This window comes from Phascolarctos cinereus, unplaced genomic scaffold (assembly GCF_003287225.1).
Source record: "Phascolarctos cinereus isolate Bilbo 61053 unplaced genomic scaffold, phaCin_HiC Scaffold_7;HRSCAF=346, whole genome shotgun sequence".
Lineage (NCBI taxonomy): Eukaryota > Metazoa > Chordata > Mammalia > Diprotodontia > Phascolarctidae > Phascolarctos > Phascolarctos cinereus.
The window spans coordinates 46,323,029-46,350,548 of record NW_027556180.1 but is presented as its reverse complement, the minus strand read 5'-3'; the positions used below and the strand labels follow the sequence as shown (position 1 = coordinate 46,350,548).

General features: G+C 39.7%; 1 protein-coding gene across 1 annotated transcript in view; it reads right to left on the bottom strand.

Moving 5' to 3' along the window:
- ANKUB1 (ankyrin repeat and ubiquitin domain containing 1) overlaps positions 1-20,551 on the bottom strand; it is a 38,690-nt gene extending 18,139 nt beyond the window's left edge. The window contains exons 1-2 of the mRNA XM_078147313.1: positions 20,100-20,551; positions 5,943-6,086 (exon numbers count right to left, since the gene is read on the bottom strand). Of these exons, the coding sequence (XP_078003439.1) occupies positions 5,943-6,086; positions 20,100-20,189 (234 nt within the window). The 5' untranslated portion in view covers positions 20,190-20,551. The remainder of the gene's footprint in view (positions 1-5,942; positions 6,087-20,099) is intronic.
- Between the last annotated feature and the right edge of the window lie 6,969 nt (positions 20,552-27,520).

The following is a 27,520-nucleotide window of genomic DNA, read 5'->3' as shown; positions in this document are numbered from 1 at the left end:
TTTGGTGAGGCAATCGGGGTTAAGTGACTTGCCAGGGTCATACAGCTAGTAAGTGTCAAATGTTTGAGGCCACATTTGAACTCAGGCCCTTCTGACTCCAGGGCTGATTCTCTATTCACTGTGCCACCTAGCTGCCTTTTTTTTTTTTAAAGGGGCGGTAGGCCAAATAACTTTGGGAATCTCTGGCCCAGACCTCTGATTCCAAATCCAGTATTCTTTCCACTGTATTACATTGATTTTTTCAAAGTACACGTCACATGGATAATGGGTATCATATTGTTGGCCTTCTTAATGAGTGAAGGAGGAAAAGAATTTGGAAATCAAAATTCAAAAAATAATTAATGCTACAAATAAATAGATAATGAATAAATAAATAATAAATTGAGAAGGAGGGAATTAAAAAAGAAACAAACCCAAAGTGTGTGTCAGAGGCGATTTTTCCTGACTCCAACTCTGGCTGTCTATCCATTCAACCACAGGTTATTACAAGGGTTTCCCTCATTCTCACACAGTACAGCCCTCTTCTAGCTGGAAGATGATAGGCCAAACCAGGGGTGGGGAACTGCAGCCTCAAGGCCACATAGCCCTTTTGACTGAGTCCAAGTTTTACAGAACAAACCCTTTTATTAAGGGGATTTGTTCTGCGAGGTTTGGATTCAGTTAAAGAGCCACACTCGAGGACCTAGAGGGCCTCATGTGGCCTTGAGGTCACAGGTTCCCCATCCCTAGCCCAAACTATCTCATTCCCCATTTCCCTACCCAAAAAATCACATTCATTTTTCCTTTGTTTCTGTTATTTTTCTTCCACAGAGTCCCTCCCTTGTTAATGGGCATTTGTTATAAGAGACAGTGTGGTATTGTAGAAAGTGTGCTGCTCTGGGCATCAGAGTGCTTGGGTTCAAATCTTCCCTCAGACACTTTCTTCTGCCTGTGTAACCTGAGGCAAGTCACCTAACCTCACTTTCATTATTTATGAAAAATGAGGGGGTTGAATTAAATTGTCTCTGAAGTATTTTCTGGATCTATGATCCTTCTCTTTTGGGGGCAGCTAGGTGGCGCAGTGGATAGAGCACCAGCCCTGAAGTCAGGCAGACCTGAGCTCAAATCCAGCCTCAGACCAAATACTTGACACTAGCTGTGTGACCCTGGGCAAGTCACTTAACCTCAATTGCCTAAAAAAATTTAAAAAAATTTTTTTAAATGTAATACTTTTTAAAAGAAGTGCACACACACAAAAAAGCCTTGGGGCAGCTAGGTGGCACAGTGGATAGAGCACTGGCCCTGGATTCAGGAGTACCTGAGTTCAAATCCGGCCTCAGACACATAGTACTTAGTAGCTGTGTGACCCTGGGCAAGTCACTTAACCCCAATTGCCTCACCAAAAAAACCTTAAACCAAAACTGGTAAAGGCACTGCCTATTTTTAAAAAATTGTCAAAAGGTAAACCAGCTCTTCACACAAAGACAACAAAAAAAAATTGAATATTTTCCAAGTACGCTTACTCCCTAATAGCTGCCTGTACGCGGCATTCAACGAAAGTACTAAGGACAGGTTTTTACCCATAAGCATTTGGGGCACTTAGAAGGATATTATATTCATAGGCTAACTAATGTTTTCCTGGCCCTGCCAAAAAAAACAGTAAAGTGGCTTTTGTTTCCCTAAATTCTCAGAAGAGTTCTTTAGTATCTAGGTGTGACCAGCTTCCTGGGAAAGCTTCTATCTGGCTGGGTAAGTAGTACCTAGGTTGCTAGTTATGTTTGTATATGTAATTGTGCAATGCAAGACTGTGCCTTGACGTGTGGCATGCCTTCAGTCACCTGAGACAGATTAAGAAGCACACAGCTGGTGGAAAGGCATTCTTTGAGTCTTACAGTGTATTTGTGTGGTCCTTTTATTGAAGACATAGCTTCTGTTTGCCCATCTTGGATTGTTGCCACGTATATGTGAGATTTTTCTGCCTTATACCATCAGTTTATGTCATTACAGAACCTCAGCCAGGGCTCAGTCAAGACTGAAGCTGGCGCTGGCTAGTGTTTGTGAGTTGGATGGCAGCTGATTTCTCAGACAGTGCAGTATTGTCCTGCATGAACCCAGTGACTAGAAATGGTGTTAGGGTAGCTCTACAAAAGGGTGATGATTGAGATCAGCAAAAATTCCATGAAATATTAGGTGTATTCATTGAATCCTGTGTCTGGGCAAGATTCCATCCCTGGAGACTAGAATGTATCCTGAGCTCTCTCTGCTGCTGCTGCTACACTCTTGGCTTCCATCATGGCCTGCATGGGATCAGAGATTTAGAGCTGGAAGGGATCTTACTGATCAAGTCCAGCAGTGCCTGGGGAGAGAATAGCTTTTATGGCTGTAAGTGGCTCTAGAGATCATGAAGTCCTACCATCTCTTAGGTGATCATGGGATTTAGAGATAGAAGGGCCTCCTTAGAGACTTTCTAGACTGAGGCTCCAAAGGATCCATGGATAAATTTCAGGGGTCCGTGAATTAGATGGAAAAAAAGAAGAAAAGTTTCATTTTCACTAACCTCTAACTGAAACGATCATTTCCTTCAATTTTAAATGAAGATTTAAATCAAGATTTAGCAGCTTTTACATGAAGGGACCACAGGGCATGGAGTACAATATTCCGGAGGGCAAAGGAGATAGGATTACAACAAAAGAATCACCTACCCAGCAAAACTGAGTATAATCCTTCAGGGGGAAAAATGGTCATTCAGTGAAACAGAGGACTTTCAAGCATTCTTGATGAGAAGACCAGAGCTGAATAGAAAATTTTACTTTCGAATACAGGACTCAAGTGGAACATGAAGAGGTAAACAGGAAAGAGAAATCATAAGAGACTTATTAAGGTTGAACTGTTTACATTTCTGCATGGAAAGATGATATTTATAACTCATGAGACCTTTGTCAGTATTAGGGTAGGGGGAGGGAAAAAAATTATATGTATGGATAGATAGATAGATAGATAGATAGATAGATAGATAGATAGAGAGATAGGTAGGTAGATAGATAGACGGCACAGGGTGAATTGAAGATGAAGGGGTGATATCTGGAGAATAAAATTAAGGGGTGAGAGAGGATTATACTGGGAGAAGGAGAAAGGGAGAGGTAGAATGGGGTATATTATCTCACACAAAACAGACAAGAAAAGGCTCTTACAGTGGAGGGGAAACAGGAGAAGGTGAGAGGAAATGAGGGAATCTTATTCTCATAGGATTTGGCTTAAGGAGGGAATAACACACACAATCAATTGGGTATGGAAATCTGTCTTACCCTACAGGAAAATAGGGGGGAAGGGAACAAGAGAGCAGGGGGATGATGGAGAGAAGGGCAGACTGGGAAAGGGGTAATCAGAAGGAAATACTTCTGAGGAGGGGCAGAGTCAAAAGAAAGAATAGAATAAATGGGGGGGGCAGGATAGGATTAAGGGAAATAGAGTTATTTTTTCACATGTGTACTATGGAAGTGTTTTGCATAACTGCACATGTATGGCCTATATTGAGTTGCTTGCCTTTTCAATGAGGGTGGGTGGGGTGAGAGGAAGGGAGAAAATTTGGAACCCAAAGTTTTAAAAACATGTTTTTTTTAAAAAAAAGTTTTCACATGCAACTGGGAAATAAGAAATGCAGGAAGTGGGGTATAAAAATCTATCCTGCCCTACAGGAAAATAGAAGGGGAAGGGAATAAGAGAAGGGGGGGAGAGATAGAAGGGAGGGAAGACTAGGGGAAGGGGTATTCAGAATGCATGCCATCTTGGGGTGGGGGGAGGGGCATGATGGGGTGAAACTTTGGAATTCAAAATCTTGTGGAAATGTTGAAAAGTGGAAAAAAAGAGTTTTTTTGTTCATATCTCTGACTATATATTGGAGAATACTTTCAGTCATATATTTCAGTTAGTTGATATATACATATTGTATATAATATGCATGTATATAATATTAGATAACAAATCTTCATAAGAGATATAAGATTTTTCCAAGTCATCAATTTCTATTTTTGAAGCTTTTCAGTTTCATGTAATTAAAATGATCTATTTTATCTTTAAAAAAAAAAAGAAAGAAACTTTCATTTTCACTAACTTCTAACTGAAATGATCATTTCCTTCAATTGTAAATGTAGGCAACAAAATATTATTCTAAAAAGGGGGCCATTGGCTTCATTGAACTGATAACAGCATCCAAAGAAGGGGAGAACCCCTGTTCTAGCCCAACTTCCTTATGTTATAGATGACAAATCTGAGGCCCAGAGAGTTTGAAAGCCAATGTCTCACAATGAGGGAGTCAGAGAGGATAGGATAAATGTAGCAGACATTCATAATGAAGACTGAGATGTGGAACCCATCTACTTATTCTAGTTTTTGTTCAGGCCCCTAACTTCATTTATATGTGAAGAAAACCTTTGAAGTAAAGTAATTCTTGTTACCTAGGCTCCCACAAAAACTCTTGGGATTTTCTAAGGGAAAGATTCCCCCCCCAAAAGCTCATATTCAGTGATATAATAGGAATTGCAAGGAATTTTCTAACCTCAAGTCAAACAGTTGTTAGGGACTATGGACCCTAATCAGCACCAGAAGAAGAAAGTTAAAAGGATAGATTTAATCTTTTCCTGGAGTATTCTGCTATCTTTTATTAACTTCCTAGCTGGGTATGAGAACCCTTCCCTAAAACAGCATCAATCTGCCTTCGTAAAGAAGATTTTCCAGCCATTTAAATTCAGCACCTGGGAGTGGAGAGCAATAGATGATCTTGAGGAACTGAAGTAGCAGATAGTATCAGAGAATAGCTTGGTGACAGACTAACAGTGATTCTCCGGGGAGATGATGTGCTGGGGAGTAGAGATACAGTATTTAACCAGAGTCAGAAAGGAGCAATAAAATTATTCCATCAGAGTACATGAGCAGCTATGCAGCCTTGGCAACATATGTTCTAGATGTCTTTGAACTCCTGTGAATAGAGAATGCATGTTCTCTATGCCTCTCTCCACTAGTGGTGTAGTAAGAGTATATCCTATGTGTTCAAGGGCCATCTTTTCTTTTCACCTCATTTGCTGTGATGTTTGATGAAATGTCTGGTTTTGAATTAATGCATCTTCTGGCTAGCTAATCAAAGTAAATGCAATACTGAGGGTTCACGAGCTAATGTTTCTAGCGGGTCCTGATTCACAGGGTGTCTCAAACTTGGAATAGCTTTTCTGAACATCCACATGTGTGGAGAAGAGGCCCAGGTGGTGAAGAACCACTGATATCAATGTTGATTAGGTTCTATATCATTACTAATATGTATTTCAAGTGCATTATTGGTTAAATCTTTCCCTGAAGTTCTCTGATATTTCTTCCTTTTGTTGGAGGTTGGCCCTGGGTTCTTAAAAGCTATACTAGGGGATCCCAAACTCTGGCAGGCCCTCACAAGAGTGAAAGAGCTTGAGTATGGCCCAGTGACATATTATATGTAACCTATCCAAGTTTGGAGAGGCTCATCACCCAGACTGGTTACATGGTGATGAATTTTTCAGCCATATCAATTCTTAAAGAATATCTACTAAGTCTTAAATGCTTTCAGTCTTAATGGGCAGAAAGAATGCTCACATCAAAGACAAAGGCAGATTGTTGAAATACTGAAGTGTGCATTGGTTAAAAAGGTTTTTATGGGATGGCTTGTAAAACTAACCATCATTTATAAAGTTGTTCCTAAGCTAAGAACTGCCCAAATTCAATTAGGGGACAAACAAGAGCTCCTTCTACTTTGCAATTATCTTGCAAAAGAAGTCTTCAAAGACCTTTTCTACTCATTGACTTTCTTTTAAATGACCTTGTTATTCTTTCTAATGATTAGGTACCTCTTATGTGTGGAGATTTAGGTAATCAGGCAAATTAACTATGATTTAGTGGAACCATGATATAGACAACTTCAATAACTGTTGCTCTGATCATACCTTGACCAAGCATTTGAGATTTGCACCAAGTGATACTCCTATATCAGCAAGACTCCAGTCATCATTTAGCACAGCTCCAGCGTACATCAGTTGTAGATACGTCTTGCCTTGTTTATCCTCAGATAGTGGAATATGGAAGTAATCCTTTAAATGGATAATGAAAAATGGTGAAAAATAGGACACTTTCAAGAAATTTCTAATAAAACTTCAAATCAAAAATTAACACTAAAATGAAGAAGAAAAAGAAGAAAGCCTTAAATGGAACAGAGATGCATGTTTTTAAAAATATTCAGGTAGTTCATATCTAGGAAAAACAAGATTTGAGATAGTTATGGTAAAATCTGTCACACTGTGGTATAGCAGATGTATTGTCCCTGCATTAATACTTAGACTCAAATATTCTTAACGGATCTGGGATCTCATCCATGTGTATATTCTCTTCAGTGAATCAGATTGCAACCCATCCATGACCATTTGTCCTATGTGACTTGTCCATGTCCTCCCATAATTTGGACAAAAGGAAGTCACTCGTGCTTAGAGCTTTCCTCGCTTTCTCTTGGCATTGGGAGGACACCAGTAAAGAACAAAGGCTTTCTGTCCATCCTTCCCACTACTTGACAGACCGTCTTCTTTTTTCACTCATATGTGTTCTTGACAACATCCTTTACTCTGGTTTTCTTTCATAATTCCTAGTTTATAATGTGTTATGTCCTGCTTACAATTATCAGGCACCTCTTCATTTCTCCTGTGTGTGAAACTCATTTTCAGTTCTTTAACATCTACGGTATTCTGTGACTCACATCCACCCAAGAATAACAGAATGCTTGTATTAAAATTATGAGAGAATTTCAAGGAGAATTAGTTTTGATAATTTAAATATAGACATATAAATATATACACACACATATATGCACATACGATAGTTAAATACAAGTTTGGGAAGGAGGCCTCTAGCAGTTATGGTGAATAGGGAAGGTTTCATATGGAAGATGGTGGCTCAGCTGCGTATTAAAGGAAGTGAGGAACTTTCAGAAAAGGAGGTAAGAGAAGGAGGGCATTCCAGGCATGGGAGACAGCCAGTGTAAAAACTCAGAGATAAGAGAAGTGTTGTGAGTAAAGAACAAAGAAAAAGCCAGTTTGGCTAGATTGCAAAGTGTGGGAGGAAAAGTAATGTCCAATAAGAATGAAAAATAACTTGGGGCCAGATTGTATAGAACTAAAAAGGCTAAGTAAAGGAGTTACTAGTCCAGGCACATCCTATGCACTTAAGAAATACTTTTTGAAAGACGAGAAAAAGAAATTGAAGGAATGAGAATAGACAAGGAGAAAACAAAACTATCACTCTGCAGATGATATGATGGTATACTCAGAGAAACCTAGAGAATCAAATTAAAAATTAGTTCAAACAAGTAACAACTTTTAGCAAAGTTGCCTAATATAAAATAAAGCTACATAAACCATCAGCATTTCTGTGTTATCAGTAAAACCCAGCAGGAAGAGATAGAAAGGGAAATTCTATCTAAGATAACTACAGGTAGTAGAATACTTCAGAGACTACCTGCCAAGAGAAATCCACGAATTATATAAACACAATTATAAAATACGTTTCAACCAAAGAAAGAGCTAAACATCTGGAGGCATAGTAATTGCTCATGGGTAGGTAGAGCCAATATACTAAAAATGACAATTCTATCAAAATTTATTTACCTATTCAGTGCCATACCAATCAAACTACCAAAGAATTATTTTATAGAGCTAGAAAAAATAATGACAAAATTTATTTAGGGGAACCAAAGATCAAGCATATTGAGGAAATCAGTTTTCTAAAATATGAAGAAATGTAGCCTAACAGATTTCACAATATATCACAAAGAGGTAATCATCAAAAACAATCTGCTACTGGCTAAGAAATAGAGTGGTAGATCAGTGGAACAGATTAAGTACACAACACACAGCAGTAAATGACCATAATAACCTGTTGTTGTTCAATCATTTTTCAGTCATGTCTGACTCGTTGTGACCTTATTTGGGATTTTCTTGGCAGAGATACTGGAGTGGTTTGCCATTTCCTTCTGAAGCTCATTTTACAGATGAGGAAACTGAGGCAAATAGAGTTAAATGACTTGCCCAGGGTCACACAGCTAATGAGTGTCTGAGTTCAGATTTGAACTCAGGAAAATGAGTCTTCCTGACTCCAAGCTTGGCACCCTATCCACCTAGCACCACCTAGCTGCCTGCAATCTAATTTTTTTTTTCTGGTGAGGCAATTGGGGTTAAGTGACTTGCCTAGGGTCACACAGCTAGTGAGTATCTTGTGTCTGAGGCCAGATTTGAATTCAAGTCCTCCTGACTTCAGGGCTGGTGCTCTATCCACTGTGCCATTTAGCTGCCCCCTGCAATCTAATTTTTGATAAACCTAAAGATCCAAGATTTGGGGGCAAGAACTCACTAGTTGACAAAAACTACTAGGAAAACTGGAAAGCAGTTTGGCAGAAACTAGGCATAGATCAATATCTCACACCATCTACCTAGATAAGCTCAAAATGGGTATGTGATTTAAACACAAAGGGTGATATTATAAGCAAATTAGAGGAGCATGGAAAATTGTACCTGTCAGATTTATGGATGAGGGAAGAGTTTATGACCAAATAAAAGATTGAGAGGATCACAGGAAATATAATGGATAATTTTAATACATGAAATTAAAAAGGGTTTGCATAAACAAAACTGATGCAGCCAAAATTAGAAGGAAGGCAGGAAACTGGGAAATAATTTTTATAGCAAATTTCTCTGATAAAGGCCTCATTTCTCGAATAACTGAGTCAAATTTATAAAAATAAGAGCCATTCTCCAATTGATAAATGATCAAAATATCAACAGGCAGTTTTCATAAGAAGAAATCAAAGCTATCTGTAGTCATATAAAAATATTCTAAGTCACTATTAATTAGAGAAATGCAAAGTGAAACAATTCAGCAGTACCACTTCACATCTATCAGACTGGCTAATATGACAGAAAATGAAAATAACAAATTCCAGAGGGGATGTTGAAAAATAGGGACTCTAATGCACTGTTGGTGGAGATGTGAACTGGTCCAACCATTCTAGAGAATGATTTAGAACTATGGCTAAAAGGGTATTAAACTACATACCTTTTGAGCCAGTAATACTATTACTATCCAGGTCTTTCTGACTTCTGCCCTATATCTCTATCTACTGCACCACATAGCTACTATTAGCTGATAGAAAAAATGCATGATGAAAAAAAGCAACTTACTGAATTCAATAATGTGTTTCTCCCAGAAATCATTATTTCATTTTCTTTTGGATCTCTGTTCTCTAATAAGATTTATTCTAATGGATATAATAATTATCATTCATATAGTACTATAACTCATATTTATATAGCACTCTGTGGTTTGTAAACTGCTTTGCTCACAGTAACCCTATGATATTAACCATACAAGTATTATTATTCCTTTTTTTGCAGATTCGAAAATTGAGGTTCAAATGTGTCAAATTATTTGGCCATGATCACAAGGTTACCAAGTGTCAGAGATGTGATGATTACCCAGGTCTCCTTACTTCAAGTCCCTTGTTATTTCCACCATATAACATAATACAATCAACATCTATGAAGTGCCTACTATGTGCGAGACAATATGCTAAGTATGACATGTTGCCTCTCTAGAAGAAATGTAATCTTGTGCTTTCCATGAGCACGAAAAAGGATTTAGGGCTAGATAACATTTCATATTATAACCAATAGATGTTGCTGTGAAAAAGTTGGCCAGCTGGTACTTGCTCCCTTCTATTCCCTCTGCCCCTTTTGGAAGGAGCTGGAGCAATATTCCCCAGGCCATTCCTATCTCTTCTCCAGCCCAGGGCCAGTTCAAGATGTGACTATGTCTTTGGGCACCACCTTTTCTTCCTTGTCCCCCTTTCAAGTTCAAGGTTGGAGATTCAATCAGCCACACCATTTACAATAATTAGTTTGCTTTTAATCTAGGGGAGATATAATGACCCTCATGTCCATAGGTCTCCTTTCTTTGCTATTCAGTGAAAAAATGATGAATAAAATCCTAAGACTGTAAAGCCCTCAGTTGGGATAATTCCTACATTCTGACCTAATATTTAAATTGGATGTATTTCCGACTAACCCCTGGCTTCCTCCCTTACTTTCTTAGCACAGACTTGGAGGAAGGGGGCAGCAGAGGGGGCAGAGAAGGGAGAAATAAGTATTTATGCAGTGCCTACTGTGTACCAAGTACTATGCAAAGTGCTTTACCAAAATTATCATCTTAAGTATCTAGACACATAATGCGAGCCCTCATGACTATGCATGGGTGTGTTCATGAAACAAAGATGATGTAAAGGAAACAGCTTTTAGACAAAAAGTAATGAGAAAAAAAATCTCTAACAGCTCCTATTATCAGATAGACATGGAGAAGGGAAGCTGGGGAAAAGATAGATATTCTTGAAAGATGATTATAAGAAAAGGGAATAAGTATTTATTAAGTGCTTATTAAGATTGCTGTTTTATTATTAATAAGCACTTATAAACACTACTTATTTATTTTCCCAATATATTTATTTATCTATCTTTATTTATTTATTTGTTTGTTTGTTTGTTTATTATCAGAAGCTTCAGTCCTAATCCTTCATTCCAAGGGAACTTCATAAAGCCAAGCACTCATTGTGAGCTCTTCCCTTGTTGCCACAGCTCAGTTTTCCCCTCTCTCAGAGACTTTTTATGATTAAAAAAAAAATCCCTCCTAGGGAAGCAGGGAAGGGAAAGAATTTTTACAACCAGTGTCTTTGATAAGGGCCTCATTTCTAAAATATATAGAGTCAAGTTTGTAAGAATACAAATCATTCCCCAGTTGATAAATGGTCAAAGGATATGAATAGGCAGTTTTTAGATGAAGAAATTAAAGCTATCTATAGTCATATGAAAAAAGCTCTAAATCACTATTGATTAGAGAATGCAAACTAGAACAACTCTGAGGTACCACATCACACCTATCAGATTGGCCAACATAACAAAACAGGAAAATGATAAATGCTGGAGAAGATGTGGGAAAATTGGAACACTAGTGCATTGTTGGTGAAGTTTTGAAGTGATCCAACCATTTTGGAGAGCAATTTGGAACTATGCCCAAAAGGCTATAAAAATGTGCATGCCCTTTGACCCAGAAAAAGCACTTCTAGGGCTGTATCCCAAAGAGATCATAAAAATGGGAAAAAGATCTACATGTACAAAAATATTTATAGCAGCTCTTTCTGTGGTGGCCAAGAATTGGAAATTGAGGGGATACCCATCAACTGGGGAATGGCTGAACAAGTTGTGGTATATGAATGTAATGGAATACTATTGTGCTATAAGAAATGATGAGCAGGTGGACTTCAGAAAAGCCTGGAAAGACTTGTATGGACTGATACTGAGGGAAGTGAGCGGAACCAGGAGAAGGTTATACTCAGTAACAGCCACATTGTATGATGACTAACTTTGAAAGACTTAGCCCTTCTCAGCAAAAGATCTAAGACATCTCCAAAAGTCTCATGACGGAAAATGCTATCCACATCTAGAGAAAGAACTATGGAGTTTGAATGTAGATTGAAGCATAGTATTTGCTCTTTTTTGCTTCTGTTTTGTTTTGTTTCCTCTTTCTTGTGGTTCCTCCTATTGGTTCTAATTCTTCCTTATAATATGACTAATGTGAAAATACATTTAAAAGGAATGTATATATATATAGCCTATATCAGATTGCACACCATCTTGGGGAGGGAGGGGGGAGAAAAATTTTAAATTCAAAAGCATATAGAAGTGATTGTTGAAAATAAATTAATAAAAATATTTTAAAAATCCCTCCTATAGCTAAATTTTAAAGGGTGTTTTTTTTAAAGTACAAGTGGTTATTGCATTTTATCAGTTTTTTTATGCGTCTATTGAGATAATCACATAGTATTGAATGTTTTTGATTTTAATATGATTGTGTTATTTTCCTAATGTTGAAACATCCTTGCATCACTTATGTAAATCTATTTTATCATAATGAATGTCTTCTCTTTCTATTTGATCACTCATAACTCCTCCACTATCATCTTTCTCTTTAACTCAGCTCCTTAGATAACTGGCAGGGGGCTAAAAACAGTGTCTCCCTCACTGTCTCTTCTGCTTATCCCATTTAGTCCCACAGTATCCTTTAGTCTTCACAGTATCCCCTTCCTTCAGACTAAATTCCCTTTTTCAAAATTCTTGGATATGACTCAAATCCACTTCCCAGATTAAATATCACCATAGTCCAAATCCCTCTCAGGGCTAAGAAGAAATACTTGACCCTTTGAACCACCTATTCTAGAATTCTAGTTAGTTCTCTAACCTGCATTACAATGTAAAAAATATTTGGGGAGTTTACTGGATCATAATCTCAATATGAGTCAACTGTGCAACATGGTATCCCAAAAGCTAATGTCATCTTGGGCTGCATTAAGAGAAACGTAAGGGAATAAGCTCTGTTTTGTTTGGTAGGGAGTAAAACTAGGAGCAACAAGAAGTATGTGCAGAGAGGAAGATTTTGGTTTGATAGAGCAAAATTATTTCCAAAAATTAGAGTTAGTAAACCCTCACAAGAAGGCTTCCAGAAAAGTGTGGAGGAATGTTTGTTGCAAATGTGGTAGAGAGGATTCTCATTTAGATGCAGGTTGGACTGATTGGTCTCTGAGGTTCTTTCCAACTCAGAGATCCTACGATTCCATGATCTGATGGTTCACTGAGTTCACAGACACATCAAAGTGGAGAGGAAACAGTGCTAAATTTTGGAGGACACTGGTGGATGGGGATCAGGGAAAGCCTCAGGTACAAAAGTGGCACTTGAGTTACGTTACAGGTTTTAAGGTGTAGCAGTGAGGGAAAAATACTCTTGGAATTTAAGACAGCTTTTCCAAAGGTGTGGGAGGCAGGAAAGGAAATGTTATATACAGGGAACAGCAAGTAAGCTTGGGAAAGTTGAGAACATGAGGACATAAAACCTTTCCAGAAAGGCAAGCTGAAGGCAGTTTGAGAAGGGTTTTAAATGTCAAATACAGGAGTTGGTGTTTTATCCCAGAAGTTAAATGTGGTCGTTTGTCCTTTGTTCTCTAAGAGGACCATGACATCTGGGAAGATGATGCCATGACCTGCAAGTGAATTGGGTTTAATGAGGTAAGACTGTGAAAAGTCACCAGCCTCACTCTCTCCTCTGGAGTCCAGTGGCAAGATATAGAGGACGACTGGAGATGGCCCCTGATGCAGTGGTCTTTCCCAGGTCTCAGTTTGTCTGAGGCAACACCCATTCAGTGATTGAGACTAAGTAAGAAATGAGGCAAAAAATGGCCTCCTTTACCTAGTCAAAAAAGAAATCAGTCTGGGAGGGGAAGACCCTCAGGGTTTCTGGCCAAAACAGAAACAAGTGATATTTACATTTGCTCTGAGCCATCTGAACCCAAACAATGACCAGGTGAGGCTTGGGCTGGGACCTATTGTTGGCCAGTCAGTAAGAGTCAGAGTGATTTAGGTTTAAGGCTTAGTCCTTAACACAGAAATCTAGGCTATAAACCCCAAGATATCTTGTGAGGTTTCGGAGCAAAATTAATATTCCTTCGGGCAGAGCACCCGCAGGTAAGGGTATGATTCCCTATGTGTATAGAGAGAGATCAGGGAAAAAGAGGAGGGAGAGGAAGGAAGGAAGCTAAATAGGAAGCCATCAAAGGCCCCTGACTAGGGCATTAATATGATCTCACCTGTGCTTTAGGAATATCAATCAATGTTTTAGGGGCCTGAAGGATGTGTAGGAGATCAGAGAGGCTAGATCCAATAAGAACATTTAGTTTAGATGAGAAGTGATAAGGGCCTCAGATTCCGTGGTGGTTGTCTGAGTGGAAAGATAGGAATGGAAGGAAGAGATGTTGGAAAGGAGGAAGTGACAATAGAGCACCAGCCCTAGAGTCAGGAGGACGTGAGTTCAAATCTAGCCTCAGATATTTACTAGCTGTGTGACTCTGGGCAAGTTACTTAACCCCAATTGCCTCCAAAAAAAAATTATAAATGGAGGTCAGGGAGAAGGAAGGGTCACAAATGACTCTGAGTTGCAAACATGGATAACTAGGAGAATGATGGTGCCGTTATAGGAATGGAAGAAGAAGGCTGGGTTTAGGACCAAAGCTAGTGAATTCTCTTTGGGCTGTTCTGAGTTTGATGTACCTATGGAGCACCCTGGTCTAGATACCCAACAGGAAGTTAATGATATGAGGGGGTGAGATCTGGATCTGTAAATGGAGGGTCATCTGCATAGAGATGACGCATAAGCCAATAGAGGCAACCATGGAAACTTAGAGCATTCAGGCAGGTAAGAAGAGAACCAGGAGGGTAATGTCGGTGAGGGAATGAACATATCCGCCTATTCTATTACATTCTTTCAGGCAAATGGAATGCACTCCCTTCTCCTCTCTGCCTTCTTAGAATCTCTAGCTTTCTTTAGAGTTTATCTCAAGCTCAACCTTCTCAGTGAAGCCTTTCATGAGCCCTTCCAGCAGCAAATATCTCTTCCCTTCAAAATTAGAGGCCTTAACAGACATGACATACGTGTTCCTAAAAATCACCTCATTGTGCCACATTGCACAATAAAATTCACAGAGCTTATGAGGGAAATAGGGTTAGGGGCACAACATTCGAATTCAGTCCTGGGGAAGTCACCACAGCTTTGGCATGAGGAATGTTGCGAAGTAGCAATGTAGCTGCCCCATAAGGGGCGTATGTGGGATCGTCCTATGACCAGGAACAGGAGACCTTTGGTACAGCCTCTTTTCTGTGAGGTGACCTGGGAGACCATCTTCTCCTCACCCCCCACAGTTCTGGGTTCATTTTCACCAAGGCAATGTGCCCTAACCAACTCTGGCTGGGGTTTTGAATCTGGGGAAATGAATCTCTGGTATTCGAGCCAAAGAGGTTGGGTCACTGTGGTACCTGTTCCAGGGTAGGTAGGCATATTAGAGGCTTCCTGTCCTTCCTTCCTTGCTTGCCTCTCCAGAACCCCATCTCTCCTTCCCTTAAGTGTCATGTCCCACCCTTCCCTCCACCCCCAACACAGCTCTCAATTCATTCTGGATAGAGAAAGTTGGGGGCGACCTCTACAGCCAGTTGGAAGGGAATGGCAGGGCCCCCCCCAATGCAAATGTCTTGCCAACGGGATGACCAAAATCACAGAAGCAAATACAAAATTCTATGCTCAAACTGTCCTTTAATACATCAATCAGGTTGGAACAAATTAAGAGTTTTCTAAACAAGTGTCATAGCAGAACTGCCTGTGCTTTGGTTTATTTTGTATACAATTACATATGTTTTCTCCCTGGTCAAATATAAACTTCCTGAGGGCAGGTATTGTTTCACATTTATCTTTGTATCTCCAGTGCCTCTATAGTGCCTGGCACATAACAGGGATTTAATCAATGCTTACTGATTGATTGATTGATATTGTTATCTATATTATGAATTCCATGAAGCCATTGTTCAATCAGGAAGAAGCTTTATTAATGACCTGGGAAGGCCGGGTATACCATGTATGCGGGAGCACATGTGTGAGAACACATGTGTTGACAGATGCACACCTTTTTATTCCCTATTCTCCATTCTAATTTCCTTCCCCTGTTTCCCCATTGGCTGGATACCATAGAGGTTACAGCCTATCTGAAGTGCCAGCTTTCCCCACTTGAGTCTCAGTCCCTAATTACATGTTACATCTCTCACTCCACACAATTCAGCAACCAGTCTCTTATTTGGGAACACCCCTTTTGATGTTAATCTATACCTAACCTCAGAACCGTTTTTGTTGGTCAATCCACTCCCCAACCCATTCCACTTTATGGCTTTTTAAAGTAACCTTTGTTCAACTTCCATCTAGCCTCCAGACTGCACTGTGGAAAGGAAAATCAGCCATTTCCCACTTTCCTTCCCAGTCCAAACTGACTCAAATGCTGTCAGGTAGGCATTCAACCCCTGATTGAGTGATATGCAGAAGCAACATCCCCCAACACGTTTTCCACAATGTGAAAGAATTTAGCTATGCAAGACTTAAGAACTCTGTGAATTTTCACCTTTCTGAAATTTAAGATTAGATTTAATGACAAAGTAAAACTCTGAATCAGTATCTGAATGAGATGTCCCAGTGAAGACTTCTCAGTGTAATTAAGGTAATGAGTTCAGAAGGTAGTGTGAGAAATGAATTCTCAGAAGTGAAGGCTCCTCAAAGGGTCAAATAATTCTTGATTATTACTTTCAAAATCCTCCCCCAACTCAGACCCTGTTTTTAAGCACTTAACAGAAAGAATATAAGCCCTGCCCCACCCCCAACCTGAGCGTTTGCCCTTGGCTTCCGGCCTCTTTCCTTGTCTTTGAATTTTGGGCCTGGAATGTAAGCCCCACCTCCCAGTTAGAATGTAAGCCCACCCCCAGTTAAGGGGTAAGGGATAGTGGTGGGTGGAAACTTGTTTGCTTGGTGAGTGGAGGCTTGTTTGCGCAGTGGGTGGAGATTTGCTTTCATAAGGTAGCTCCTGTTACACTCTCGAGCACTCTCTCTCTCTCCCTCTCTCTCTCTCTCTCTCTCTCTCTCTCTCTCTCCCCCCATGTGTATGGAAGGAGGAGACAGCCATCTCCCGAGATTGTAATAAAGGTAACCTTTGCTTTCCACCTTGAGAAGTCTCTGAGTTTAATTTGGGTTAGGGTCACTGTCCCACACAGTATCCAAAATATATTTCTATAATAAGTAAATCATCTTGGCAAACACATCCATTAATTCCCAGTGCAGTCACCCTAGATCAAGTTCTCCTGCCTTGGGCTGGGACCCTTGTAACAGCCTTCTAACTGGTTTCCTTGACTTCACTCTATCTTATCTTCTGTTTATCCTTCACATAACTACCAAAAAAGGTTCCTAATCCATAGAAATTTTTACTCCCCAACTCAAAAACTACTAGCAAAATTTTTGACTCAAAAACCACCTAATGAATTAAATTAAAACTCCTTAATCTGGCATTTCCAGGCCCTCCACATTCTTTCTCCAACCTTCCTGGAGCCTTATTTCACAGCACCACCCTTTAATAAATTTTATGCTTCAGCCAAACTTGGTTACATTCCCATTCTGACTACCCCTTCCCCTGCCTCAGGGGCCATCTCCAGTCATTCTGATCTATATCTTGCCATGGGACCCAGATGACTCTGATGACTTTACCCAGCCCTCTTTCTCACTCAAATCCAATTCACTTGCAAGTCATGGCATCACCTTCCTGATGTCATGGTCCTCTTGGAGAAGGAAGGACAAACAGCGACCCCTGTCCCAATATACACATTTACTTCTACAGTCTCTGTTTTGACATGGGAAATGAAACTTTTCTCATATTTCCTGCTTGCTGAAGTCCTTCCAAGTTTAGCTTACACATCCCCTTCCTGGAGCCTTCCTTAATCCTGTGATCTAAAATGACCTTCATCAAACCTTTCATGACATTCTATTTCTCCCATTCCCCACCCCGTTTTGGACTGGAATTGGATTCAAAGCCAGACATTGCAATTGCTGGCTAGACAGCTTCACCTGGTTTTAGTAAAGCTGTTTTTATAGTTCTTCTGCTATGCCACATTTCCCATATTGGGTCACCCATTTGTTGACACAGCTTACTGTGTGCTTGTGAATCTCCTTATTAGGGCACCTCCAGCTATTCAGGTGACTGAACTCTCAGTGGTAGGACCTGACCAGTCAAGGTGGTGTCAAGGTGGCAGAAAGGAAAATGCTTGGATAGAACTCCTCTGCTGCCCAATTTGAATATTTAAACATTACTGTCACTAAATCAGGGGCAGCTAAAGTGGCACAGTGGATAGAGTACTAGGCCTAGAGTCAGGAAGACCTGAATTCAAATCTGCCGTCATACATTTACTAGCTGTGTGACCCTGTGCCAGTCACTTAACTCTGCCTCAATTTCTCATCTGTAAAATGAGCTGCAGAAGGAAATGGAAATTTGTCAAGAAAACCCCAAGTAGGGTCATGAAGAGTTGTACATGATTGAAACAACTGAACAACAATAACAAATCACTAAATTTAAAAATAAAAAAGAATGTTTGGAATAAATATTGTATGTATCACAAACCCAGTTAGTTTACTTGTCTGCCAAAAGCACTTGAGGGTCACGGGGGCCCCGGTTTTGACAATGGCAGTGACAAGAAACAAGTCTTGGGAGAAGTCTGGGGAAGTCCAAGATCCACTCTCTTCAGGTTGTACAATTCAACAAACATTTAATTAGCACCTTCTATGCATAAGGTACTGTGCTTTTAAATGAAAACTAAGATGGAGGCAGCTAGGTAGTGCCATGGATAGAGCACTGGCCTGAAGTCAAGAGGACTGGAGTTCAGATCTGGCCTCAGACCAAACACTTGACACTTACTAGCTGTGTGACCCTGGGCAAGTCACGTACCCCCAATTGCCTCACAAAACAACAATAACAACAAAAATAAAAACAAAAACAAAAAATAAGATGGTCCTGGCCTTCAAGAACTTTACAATCCTAATCAAATCACCAGTAGCAGTTTAGATATATTATTTCCAATAGTATAGAAGCAGTCAAATTTTATAAAAGAATATTTTTCCCCAGAAAATGTACCACCAGGTTATCATGTGAACTACATGTTTACTAAGGGATTTCTTTGAGGCCTGGCAATCTCAGGTCACACTGAGTCCTGCTGTTGTTATTCCGCTTGTTATATTCCCCTGAAGTGTTTGTCTGATTCGGATAAGCCCAGTCACAACTCAGACAAAGAAAAGTAGTGAGTTGAATTTTGTTCTGGTCAAAAAGGACCTATGTATGTTCAGTTACCTCTCTGACTCCCATCTTAGACTGAGCTAGGTGGTTGAGTGTGGTCAGAGGTCCTAAGGCCCTAGCCCATATCAGGCTAGGCACATTTTTCATTAAAATATATTGAGACTGTCTTTGAGACTTAGTAGGCCCAGAGGACCAAAGGACTAGATTATAGTATAGTACAAAAGCCAGGGCCCAGTCCTCCTTTGGGCTTCTGACTGGAGGACCAGCATGGACAACAAACATCACAGCAGGGAAGCTTGGCTCGATAGAATCGACACAGGTGCTGGGTCTTCCCCTGCTGTCCTTTGTTGAACGTCTGGTCAGCTGCTCCTCCTGTGTCTCATTCTGTTTCAGTCTTGACCCTGAGCTACCAGTCAGTTGCTCAATTCATCACAAGAAGTGTGACTTTAGAGAGCTAATAGGAGAACATGCCTCAAGCCCTTCAGCAAATAGAGGTGTGGAATAAGGCACATATAGTCAGACACAGCCAATGAGTTGATTTGTTTTGCTTAAAAATGCTAATTTACATAAGAAAGGGTTCCATTTGTGTGTGTGTGTTGGAGGAGGGTCATTAAAAAGTGACAATGTTGTGGAATGAGAAAAGAGCATCAATAAAATATATCAAACTATTTTTAAAAATAGGTGTAGGTTAAGTAGAATATTTGAATTTCTCATACTTTCAACTTTCTGTTTGTTTGGAAGGAAAATTTAGAAGGTACTAGATGGTACCATAGAATGCTGAGATTAGAATCAGGAATACCTGAATTCAAATCTTGTCTCAGGCACTTCATGAGCTGTGAGACCCTGGGCAAATCACTTAAATTCTTAGCCCCAGTTTCCTCATGTGTAAATGAGAAGGGGCAGCTGGGTGGCGCAGTGGATAGAGCACAGGCCCTGAAGTCAGGAGTACCTGAGTTCAAATCCAGCCTCAGACCAAACACTTGACACTTACTAGCTGTGTGACCCTGGGCAAGTCATTTAACCCCAATTGCCTAAAAAATAAAGTAAAATAAAATGAGAAGAGTTGGATTCAAAGATGTCTAAGGGCCTTTCTGGTTCTCCACATGATTATCTTTACAGTATTTCTCTCAAAGTGTTGTGTAGAAACTGAAATGAGATAACGTTTATAAAGTGCTTTGCAAATTTTAAAGTATTGTAGAAACATCAGTGGTCATCATTCTTGAGAGAATGCCAAATGCCATTCATATACCACATTTCATGAATCTTAAATGACAATGGCAAATGAATCAGCATTTCATAGGTTAACCAATGAAGCACTTACCTTTATCATCAGCTTCACAGCTCTTACTGCGTCCTCTGCCGAAACATCAAAAGGTTCAAAAGATCCCTCAAAAGAGATGAAAATCCTCATTTTATAATTGCCTGTTTAAAAAAAAAATCCAAAAGATCTTGCTGAGCTAACAAAAGTCTTCCTTTGCACAATTGAGGGCAAAAATCATAGGCAGCTGCAGCTATAAATATCTCACCACAAAGCCTAGCTTCTCTTCCAGGAGAACTGATTTGCCAAGGAAAGTCCCACAGTACCAGGCGACCGCAGACAGTAGTTACATTGTGTTTGGGGATACCAAAGAGAGTAGGCTAAAACCGTCCTGTGCTCAGAATAAGGGAACCAACTGAATTCTCACTGGTGAAGGCGAGGCTGAACCACCTTCTAGCACACAAATACCAGAACTGCCTGCCCAAATCTCACCAATATCATAAGTGACACCTACTTGTTCTTGGCTTCCTACTTGCTAGTAGAGAGCAGACAGCTGATTACCAAATCCTTGGAGAATGACTTGGGATGGGAGGGTACATGTCAACCATCAGGATAATCCTCAGTTGATTTTGGTGACTGGGGTAATCCTTAAAGTACTCCATAAATAACTCTGAGCCAAAGCATTCTAGTTTCCATAACAACTTTGCACACGTCTTTCCCGGATGACATTTCTAAGCTTGTTTTTCCGCAGAGGGCAGAACAGTGACGCCTTACACCAAGGAGATGAATGTGTGGGCCAATGATTCTATTGTTTCCTCTGCCCATCTCTGCACAATGGAAGCTGCCGTTTAATAACAATATTGCTCTGTGTTTCCTCCTGCACTTTTCTGGATGGTTCGGTATTTATAAGACTTAGTACTCAGTACCATTGTTATCTCATTCATCTTCAAAACCCTCCGGTAATGTTAATAGAAAGTATTTTCAACTCTATTGTATAAAGAACCAAGAAACAAAGCAAGGCTAGGGAGTTACCCAGGCTTATATACAGTAAATAAATGCTATTTGTTAGAATTAAGGCTTGGACCTGTTGCATACTTGTAGGGTTTAGTATTGAGAGTAAGTTAGAATCTTGAGACCGGAAAAGTAGGCCTTCAAAGGAAAACACGTGGAATAGATAAGCAACGTACATTAAATTATCTGACAGCAGATTATTTTCAAGGAATTTACTGTTAAGCATTATATACATAGGTAATCATTCACTGATGGCTAGAAATGCCACTCTTTGGGTCTTAAAGTCACAGTAGAGAGAATAAAATCATCTCTAAAGTTTCTAACAATTGTGGAAAATGATTTCTAGACTCGGAGCTCCAACACCCTTCTGAAAAGTTCTTCAAAAGGACATTATTGATAATAAGATTGTATTGAGTCTTATTCTGGTCAAACTCCAACCCAGGCCTGAATTGATTTAATCTGCTCAGGTTTGGGAGGAGAGAGATTTTTTTGCCTAGAAAGCCAAAGGCTGAAAGTAGTTTGGTTGGTGGGTAGTCTGATAGAACAGGCAGTTCCTCTGTCTGATGAGGATGAGTTCTAGACCCCAAAAAGGAAAAACCCTGGACTTTCCCACATGGCCAAATTTCTGGTGTTAGCCTGAGGCTATAATCAACTGTTTTTTCTTTGTGGCTACACCCAATCCCCCAATTCTCTGTTACCTTTAACCTACCCTACACCTCCCTATTTCCCCTGGCCACTTCCCATCCTTAATCCTATGGAGGCTCCATTCTCCCTTGGCCACCCCCAGAGTTCTATTACCTCATAGACTATTTGGCCACTCCAAATGCCTCCCATGGTCTTTCCGTATATAAGGTCCATCTGGTCTCCATTAAGATGCTTGGATTCTTATAATCTAGCCACTGCTCAGGTTTTTACAATTTAGCTAATAGCTCACAGATGCTCAGATTCCTTAAGACTCTGTCTAATATGGTAGATCTTTAATAAACCTTGTTTTTGGCTGAAAGAAGGCTTGGGTCAAATTCTTTTAAGCAGGACCTGCTTGTTGTGATCTTGGGGTCCCAGCACCCCTAACCTCTAGACCTTGCGTCGATAGGTAGAATGATGGTGGGTGATAACTGCCCCTGCTGAAAAGATGTTGTACCAGGATTAAGTGACCTAAGTCACATGCTCAAGACCTTCATTTTAATATAGCCTACCTCCCAGTGTGTTGATAAATCAAAGTTGATTGGCACCCCTTGGGAACACCTACTCTTCAAGGGACATATAACCCTGTACCCCTAAATCTCAAATTGAGCCAGTTCTGAACTGGCTTCCTTGGAAGGATGAAGTTCTGTACTATAACTCCCATACAATACATGTCAAGCCATCTTGAGAGAAATAAAAACGTGGACATGCCCTAATCCATTTGTCTCTTTCTTAGAAAAAACTCTATTGGGGGGAGCAGGTGACACAATCTATACATCTTTATACTTCTAAAAAATCTTTTTGCTTTTCTTTTTCTCCCATAGTGCACAGAGATTAGAAGGAGACAGAAAAATCTCTTTAATGATTGGGAATATGTTATTTTGGTAATTGTTTTATTCCTATAGGTCATAGAAATAGATCATACATATATCATGCCGGCTTTGACATCAAAATGCAAACCAGTATTTTCCTTCGACATTCTAAGTATTAAACATTTTGCTTTTCTTTTAAAATCACATGCAGGTCCTTTCTATATGTAATAGACAATTCTCCTTATCCTCGTTTTATATAGCAGTTATAATCCAGGCTCTAGCATTTATTAATTCAGTAACTTTGAGCAAGGGAAGAGAAGGAAATGTTTATTAAACATTTACAATGTGTTAGGGATTGTACTCAAATCCTTACCAATATTATATCATTTGAATTACTTATAGCTCACATTTATATAATGCTTGAGAGAAATTTTTAACTAATAATTTGTGATCCATCCTTTTTCCACTTATTTCCATTAAAACCCAGCTCCAGGAAAGGTCAGCCTCTGAAGGGCATGGCTGAGTTGTGAAATTGCTCCTAGACCTCAAGGCACATAGGTGGGACCCCACCCAACTAGGAGACCTAATTTCTGCTTAGAGTATAAATAGAATCCAAGTTTAGACCAGCCTTTGCCTGGAGGAAGAGCTCCCAGTGCTTGACTGCCAGCATTAGAGTTTAGGGCAACTCAGCTCTTGCAAGAGAAAACTAGTTAGAGAGGTGTGGATGGAGGTGGCTTCTGCTTGCTCAGATGCCTTGAGGCTGCTGAGTCTCCAGATCAAACAGGAAGAGCTGAAGAGTTTTTAGCCCTCTTCCTTATTAAATGTCCACCAATCTGGGTTGATTTTCACTAGATAGGGAAGTTCCCTTTCAAAAGGGATTCTTAAGGCATTTCAGGACTTCCTTTGGCTTCTTTGGTTATTACTGACCACCAATTTATTGATTGCCAACTAGCCTAATTAGTAAATTGATTATTAATTACCTAGAAACTCTGTCAAGATTTTCATTCATCTCACTCTGAAGGTGCTTTCATGTTGTCAAAACCAGGAAGAAGGGCAATTATCTGTGAGGTAGGAAAGAAATAGCTATTCTCATTATCACCAATAAGGAAATAATCTTTTCTTGCCCTCTGAGACTGCCCTAGCTAACATAAAAGTGCTAGGGATGAGGTCTAAAGATCAGGGGTGCTGGAATCCCAAAATCACAACACATGGGTCCTGCCCAAAAGAATTCGATCCAAGCTTTCTTTCATCCAAAAACAAGGTTTATTGAAGATCCACCCTATTAGCCAGAGTCTTAAGGAATCTGAGCATCTGTGAGCTATTGGCTAGATTGTAAAAACCTGAGCAGTGGCTAGATTATAAGAATCTAAGAAGTGACTAGATTTTAGGAACCTGAGCATCTTAATGGAGACAAGATGGACTTTATATACAGAAAAACTATGGGAGGGATCTAGGAGTGACCGAGTAGTCTATGAGGTAATAGAACTACAGGGGTGGCCAAAGGACAATAGAGCCTAGATAGGATTAAGGGTGGGAAGTGGCCAGGGGACATAGGGAAATCTAGGGTAGGTTAAAGGTATAGAGAATTAGGAGAGTGGGTGTAGCCACAAAGAAAGACCAGCTGATGGGATTATAACCTCAGGGGAACTCCAGAGATTAGGCCATGTGGGAAAGTCCAGGGTTTTTCCTTTCTGGGGTCTAGCTCCCATCCTCATCACAAGCACAGTTTTCTGGTCTGGAGTTCCCATACTGGGTCTTATACTAGAGAGTTTATAGTAGAAAGAATGAGGGGAAATGAGAGTCAGATGAGATTTCTTTATGGCTAAACACCATCTCCCTTGGAAGCCTGGTTTCCAAGGTGGCATCCTTTTTGTGTCTTCTCTGTGTTTTGTGTGGCCCTGGGAAGAGTGTTGGGCAATGGATGGTACTACAAGCTGCTTGTGGTCTTAAGGCAAAGCATCCACCTATACAACTCACCAGAAATGATGCTATGGCACAAGATCAGAGAGAACTGCATCTTTAAAAACATATTTTTGGGTCCTTCTGTATTTTTTTTTCAGGTATACCTGTAATTGAAGCATTGAGACCCTTTGCAGTCAAAGTTTATAGGACCTTTGCAGGTCTTTGCAGCAAACTGTGAAGTAGAGCACATATTATTATGCTTATTTTTTTATCTATAATATAGCATAATATTATCCTATATTATCTATTATCTATATTACTATAATATCCTAGATATTTGTTATCTATATTATCCACAATGTCCTAAATATTTATTATCTATATTATTCTGTATTATCCTCATTAATCCTTATCATCCTTATTTTATGAGGAAACAGTGCCCTTAAGTTTAAGTTTAGACTCTGTCACTCATCTTTCAGTCTGAGGAGTCCAGGGCAAGCTGTAGTATTCTATGCTGCTACTTAACTTCCTTGAGCATCAGTTTATTTGTTTATGAAATTGAGATAAAACCACTTACCTAACCTACCTCATAAGGTTGTTGTGAGGATCAAATGAAATAATATACGTGAATAGTCTTGCTATGAAAGTGGATTATTATTATTATTATTATATCCAAACTGCTTCAAACTCCAAAATTATATCCCTCCCCTAATCAAATCCCCCACTCCCTCAGTGCTGCTGCCTTATTTCATGTTAGCAAGAGAGCCAACTCATTGAACTAATTTGTGCAAATTTATAAATGAGTGAAAACTCATTGTAAATTGTATAGGAATGGCAACAATTTGTGCATAGTTATAAGAATTCAGGACAAAAGTCACCAACGCTACTCTTCCCTTCAGGATAGCTAGTAAAGTATCAGGGTAATTTGCTTGGCCCTGGCACTAACAGCCTGGGATTTCATAGAAGCATAAAGGAATATATTCATGTTAAACTAAATATCAAGTGGTCTTGGGACAATTCCCATTGAAAAAGAAATGAAGAAGTCAAAAAAGTAGATTTAACCTAAGGGACTGGCAGAGTGTGACTTTGGGCTCTGAATCACAAAACAGCTGAAATACACTTACCCCAATTGCCTTGTGCCCCCCCCCCAAAACTGAAAAAATTCTGAGTCTATGGGCCTGCTCATAAAAGAACAATAAATGCTTGCTTTTGCTAAATAAACAGCCTAGTCGTGATTCAGTAGAGAAGCAGCAAATGGAAGCTCAGTGGAGAAAATAGCCCAGACTATCATATCAGTAGCTCCTTAGAGGAAAGTATGAAATTAAAAATAAAGGAAGAAAAAATATTATTTAGCATTTACTGTGTGCCAAAGGCTATGTTAAGTACTGGGGAAATGAAAGTAAAGATGATCTCCAATAAGGAAACAATCTTTTCTTATCTTCTGAGACTTCCTGTAGCCGACTTACAAAAGTGCTAGCACAGATTTCTGGGCTGGAGTTCCCAAACCGGACCTTGCACTAGAGAGTTCATTGTATGGATAGTAGAAAGAATGAGAGGGAATGAATGAATCAGGTGAGATTTCTTTATGACCAAACACCATCACTCTTTAAGCCTGGTTTCCCAATTGGCATCTTTTCTGAGTCTGTGTTTATCCTTTTGTGTTTTGTGTGGCCATGAGTGAAAGTGAAGACAGTCTCCACCATCAAAGAACTTATATTCTAATAAGGAGAGACAACATATGAAGGGGAAAGGTGGTCAGGGAAGAGTATGTTCATTTGGAAAATTATAGAGATGAGGGGAGTCATAGACAAGTGACAGAACCTCACCAGCAGCATTGACAGTATTCATTTGATTATGGTTTGGGGAAGCAATAAATGACAGCTTTGGTGGCTGAGTGGTATCCCAATTGTGATGCAACCTTAGGAGCCTCTGCGCAGGATATGTGCATTGCCTAAACTTCTACCTGTGACTTCTTCTGAGGGCCATCTCCAGTCCTCCTGATCTATATCTTGCCACTGGACCCAGATGGCTCTGGGGGAGAAAGTGAGGCTGGTGACTTTGCACAGCCCTCCCTCACTCAAATCCAAGTCACTTGGAAGCCATGCCATCACAACAATGTATGACTTCTATCTCTGCAGAGCTTGGTTTGGTAAAAAGCCACCACTCAATGCCTCCCCACAACTTCAAAGCAAATTTTTGCAGCTTCCATAATACATTTACTATTTATTTCTATTAAATTATTTGTGCATGGATTGTATCATCCTAGTAGACTGTAATTTCCTTGAAGGCAGGGACCTTCTTACTTATCTATGTTTCTCCTCCATCTCTAACACTATCTATGTGGTGTATACTTAAGAAATGTTTATTGAGTTGAATTAATCCCCCCCCTGGAATATTTGTACTTTTCAAGGGGAAGCCTCTTTAAGTTGAATAAATTTCAGTCAAACAATAGAGAAACACATGCACTGGCAGAAGTTTATCACATAGACCAGTCTATTGTGCCCTCAAGTTAGTTCCATGAAGCCAGGTCTTTTTTTTTTTTTTTTGCTGGGCAATGGGGTTAAGTGACTTGCTCAGGGTCACACTGCTAGTAAGTGTCAAGTGTCTGAGGCCAGATTTGAACTCAGGGCCTCCTGACTTTAGGGAAGCCAAGTCTTTTTTGTGTGGGTCATAGATTTCTTTGGTAGTCTAGTAAAATCTTTGGACTCCTTTTCAGAATAAAAAAGGAAGGAAATGCTAAATTTCATCTAAAGATTAATGAAAAGAGAGAGATAATTTTTTTCTTATTCATGTTCACAGACCCCCTAAAACTAATCAGGCCCATGACCCCAAGTTAAGAACTCCAGTCTTACACAACTTTTGTTTTTCGTGGCTTCTTCTTTTTCTTTACTCTGGACCCACACATTTTCTAACAGCTGTGAATTTGGGGGTTAGGGGTGAACCAGTGGAAGAACTTTTGTTTGTTTGGGGCAGCCTTCATCATCACCCTGAGTAACATGTGCAGATTCTTCCTTTCCTCATTTTTAATGCACAATCTGCTCTTCCTAATGAATGAACAAGAACACAAAAGAATTT